At 42.2% G+C, this 4,590-nt stretch overlaps 1 protein-coding gene across 1 annotated transcript; it reads right to left on the reverse strand.

Annotated features, from left to right (window-relative positions):
• Positions 1-2,918: 2,918 nt before the first annotated feature.
• On the reverse strand, positions 2,919-3,812 carry LOC147486619 (uncharacterized). The gene has a single exon (XM_086573789.1). The coding sequence runs from the start codon at positions 3,810-3,812 to the stop codon at positions 2,919-2,921; it is 894 nt and encodes a 297-aa protein (XP_086429915.1).
• Positions 3,813-4,590: the final 778 nt, after the last annotated feature.

Raw genomic sequence — 4,590 nt, forward strand, 5'->3', positions numbered from 1 at the left:
CTATCCAAATGCATAGCCAATTGTTCTCTATTGCCTTCTCCATTGCTAGTAGAACTGCCAAGTATTCCGCATCATAGTTAGTTGCAACACCCAGCCCTTGTGCCAATACTCCAACCACCTGATTTGTATTGTCCCTGAATATTACTCCAGCACCACTGTTGCCTAGGTTTCCAATTGACGAACCATCAGTGTTCGCCTTGATCTCTTCTGCTTTAGGTAGCGTCCAGTGTACCTCCTTAATGATAGGTGCTGGCCTTGGTCTACAAGTAACTCCAAGTCTGTGAAGCACTCGCAAGTCCAAGACATTGTTGTGCATAGTGGCTTTGCTCAACATAACAGCAACTATGATACCTTGAAGAACAAATTTCTGGATGTGTACCTTGTTGTATGCTAGTCCTTCGAAAAATCTTTTATTCCTAGTTTTCCATACCTGTACCAAGACATGTATGACGGCAGCATTCCAAAGATCCTTGATAATAGGACTTCTAGACTTTGTTGCAATGATCAATTCTTTGAAGTTATAACACCTAATGGTAACTTCAAAAACTTATACAATCCAATCCCATATCTCTCGCAGTCTTGGGCATTCCCAAAGCAAGTGGTCGATGGTCTCCTCGTTGCATTTACACAAACAACATCTAGATGCTAGACTGATGCCGACTTTCTTCACTCTATCATCTATAGGAACAGCTCTCTGGATGAGTTTCCACACAGTACCAGCTGCTCTAGGATGTATATGATCAGCCCATATCCATTTGTACCATCCCACCTTATTGTTCGTCTTCCTTATAGGGTCGTGAGCAGAGTGCACAGTAAAGAAGCCATTTTTATCTGGCTTCCATATTCTCTGGTCATGTTCATCTCCAGTTGGCTGCTAAAGTTCCATAAGATTTATGCCCAGCCTATTGAATACTTCTAAGACTTGTGCAGGGAAGTCCCAATGGTTATTAGAAATCAAATCTTCCACCTTGGCTTTGAACCCTCTCCAATTTACATGAGGCAGGCAATCCGCAACAGACTTCCCGGCCCATGGATCTCTCCATAAGTCGATGTTCTTGCCTTGGCCTACCACCCATCCCATGTTTGTTCTAATTTCAGAGAGAGCCGCTTGATCCGGGCCGCATGTAAGACATTTTGTGATAAGTGAGCCATTGCCCATCCTTCATTCTGTATTTTTGAAGCATAAATTTGTTCCAATCATTGTCCATGGTGAGAACTTGCCACACCGCCTTCATAAGGAGATATCCCTAAGTCTTCTCAGACCCAGACCCCCTTCTTCTTTAGGTTTGCAAACACTCTCCCATTTTAAAGTTATTTTTTTCCTTGTCGAAGGGTCACCCGACCAGATGAAATTTCTAATTACTGCTTCTCCTTCTTTTATACACTTGGTTGGCCATTTATACACTGACATATTGTCTACTGGTAGGCTGTTAAGAATGGACTGAGCTAGCACCACTCGACCTTGAAAGGACAACATCTTTCCAACCCACCCAGTAGCCCTCTTTCTAATCTTGTCCACCAATACTTGAATGTGCCGCCAAGAGACCTTGCCCCTAAACAAAGGAACTCCCAAATACTTTTCAGGCAGTTGCCCTTCTTTAATGCCAAACAGTTCTTCAACTCGTCTTTTTTTCCTTGTATTCATGCTTCCCAAGAAAAGTTTACTCTTGGATGCATTAAAAAATTGCCCTGCAGATCCTTGGTAGACTAGTAACATGTTCCACATTCTCCTCAATCCCCTGATGTCACCATTGGCGAAGAGAAAAATATCGTCTGCAAATAACAAATGAGATGGGCCTGGGCATCTCCCAATATATGTCATATGGTTAACATGCCCTCGAGAGTACAACCAGTTTAAACCCCTGCTCAATACATCTTCAGCCAAATCAAAAAGAATAGGAGAGAGCGGATCCCCTTGTCTGAGCCCTCGCGCTGCTTCAAAAAACCCACACGGACCTCCATTGATCATAACTGATATTTTCGCACTGCTAAGGAGAGTTTTGATCCAGTTGCACCACTTTTGATTAAACCCAAGCCTTCGCAGTACCTCAATAAGGAATTCCTAGCTTAAAGAGTCAAAAGCCTTAGCTACATCAAGCTTGAGCCCCAGGTTTCCTCCTCTTCTTTTGGTGTCCAATTCGTTAACCATCTCGGAAGCAAGTGCCACACCTGTGATCCTTGTCCTTCCTTTGACAAAGGCTAGCTGTTCTTTACTAATCAACTTGTCAGCATAGAAAGAATCTTAGTAATTATTTTGAACAGGAAATTGCTTAGACATAGAGGTCTGAATTTATGTATCGCTCTTGTATTAGCTATCTTAGGAATAAGAACTAGAAAATTGGAGTTCATACCTTGAGGCAGCTTGGTATCCTTAAAGAAAGAGATGATAGCTTTACTTAGATCGCCACCAATCAAGTACTAGAAAAAGTGGTAGATTGCTCCTTGGAAGCCATCAGACCCAGGAGAGCTGTTTGCATCCATACTAAAAACAGCATCTTTCACCTCACTTGGAGAAGGAATTGAGGTCAGCTGGTCATTGTCACCATCAATAATCAGATGAGGAATTAAGTTCATGAGGTGGTAATTATATCCACCTCTTGGAACTTATACTTGTTTTCATAAGCTTTGACCAAATATTGCTTTATCCCATGCTGGTCCTTTATAATGGTACCTTGGTTATCCTCTATTTCCACTATTTGAGACCAGTTAAGACTACTTTTCATGAGTGCATGGAAATAAGTGGTATTTCTTTCCCCCTCAAGAGCTTCGGTGGTTCTAGCCTTCTGCTTCCAAATGCTAATTTCCATACTCTTCAGTTCTGAAATTTCCATCTCTTTTTCACTCTCTTGCTGTTGCAGAATGGCGTTGAAAGGGTCTTGTTCTAGGCTTCTCTGTATCTGTCCTAGTTCTTAGTCCATCTATTTTAGATTTCTGCTCATACTACCATAAGTTTCCCAACTCCATTTCTTCAAATCTGCTTTCAGTCTCTTGAGTTTTTTTGTGACGGTTCTGATAGGAACGTCAAGAAGTGGTTGCTTCCAGCTAGTTTCGGCAACCTTTTTTATATCCAAATGTTGCAGCCATACATTTTTAAACCGAAAAGGTATGTTTCCCGGCTTTGGGATTCTTGCATTCCACCCAATGATTGGAGAGTGGTCAGAGAATTTCCTTTTTGCTATCTTGCTCTTCCAATTTGATGTTGCATTCAACCAGTGATGGTTGACTAGAGCCCTATCAATCTTCTGTATCATTCTTTTATTACCACATCTTCTATTCGACCAAGAGTACCTATGACCGAGAGTTGTAGAGTCCACTAGACAATTAGAGTTGATGAAGTCATTGAAGTCAAGAACAGCAATCTGACAAGGCAGTCTCCCACCCTTTCTTTCTGCATTCCTAGTGACAATGTTAAAATCCCCTATAATCATCCATGCCTCCACACTAAGGCCAACGTGAGACAGCTCATCCCATAATACTCTTCTTTGAACATAAGAGGAGCTAGCATGCACCATAGAGATAGTGAATTTCTCTATCTTAATAGATATTTGCTGACATGAAATATCCACAATAATGGCATCAATTCCCTCCTTCAAAAACACCCAGATAGTACCTCGCTTAGAAGGTATATTATTGTGAATAAAGTTACTACTGAAGCCTAACCTACTAAGAGCAGCAGGACAAAAGATAGGTGGAGCAATTAAAGGTTCTACGACACCAACGATTTCAGGCTTGTATTTATTAACTAGATCTACAGGGTAGGATAAGGATTGTTCTTTATTGATCCTCCTTATATTCCAGAGAATGCAATTCATTAATCGCCTGAGGTAGTGTTTCTGGCCCTTGTGTGTGGAGGTGACAAAATCTGCTCCATCCACTTGGACTTGGGATTCTTCTTTTTCTGAACTTGCCATTCCACTTCTTCCACTTGTTCAGCCCAGCTACTAGATCCTTGTAGTTTGTCTACCTCTTGTAGAGCTGGAAGTTGGTTTGGAGTTCGAGGGCTAGATGCTCGGTTGCCAGTCGACTGAGAGTCGGACATCACCACCAAGGCCTGTGAAGCAACTAAATCAGGTGGTATCGAGCCATTATCGACCTCCCCTTCAACCGAAATAGTCTCACCAAGTGGAGTCATGATCCTTAGATGAGAGGGTAGATCACTACAATCCAAGTGCGCCACCAACGCCCCAGCTCCAACCATCTGGGTTGTTTGAACAGTACCCTCAACATGGTCAGTTTGTACTTCCTCTAGAATTGGCCACTGATTGCACCCTCTTGTGCTGTAGAGTTAGGTTGTCCTTGTGTGTCCTTAGTCCCACTAGGGCCTGCCTCCAAAGTAGTTCCTCTATTTTTGTTCCGATTCCTCTTTTTCTTCTTTTTTTTTCGTCTCTGTGTGTGTCTTTTGCTTCTGAGCTTCATTAGCTTCGTTATTATTAGCTTCCTCCTCAGCTCAGATCTTCTTGAGAACCTTGCATTCAGCCATGACATGACCAACTGCTTTACAGTGAGGACAATATTTAGGCATTTTCACCACTTCCACCTCTTGTATGAAAGATATACCATCCTCTTCCTCAACCCAGATTTGAGGTGGAA

The sequence above is a fragment of the Coptis chinensis genome, chromosome 7, assembly GCF_015680905.1.
Source record: "Coptis chinensis isolate HL-2020 chromosome 7, ASM1568090v1, whole genome shotgun sequence".
NCBI lineage: Eukaryota > Viridiplantae > Streptophyta > Magnoliopsida > Ranunculales > Ranunculaceae > Coptis > Coptis chinensis.

Bases quoted from the DNA above. Each gene is read 5' to 3' on its own strand.
- LOC147486619 (XM_086573789.1), bottom strand. From the start codon at position 3,812: ATGAATTGCATTCTCTGGAATATAAGGAGGATCAATAAAGAACAATCC.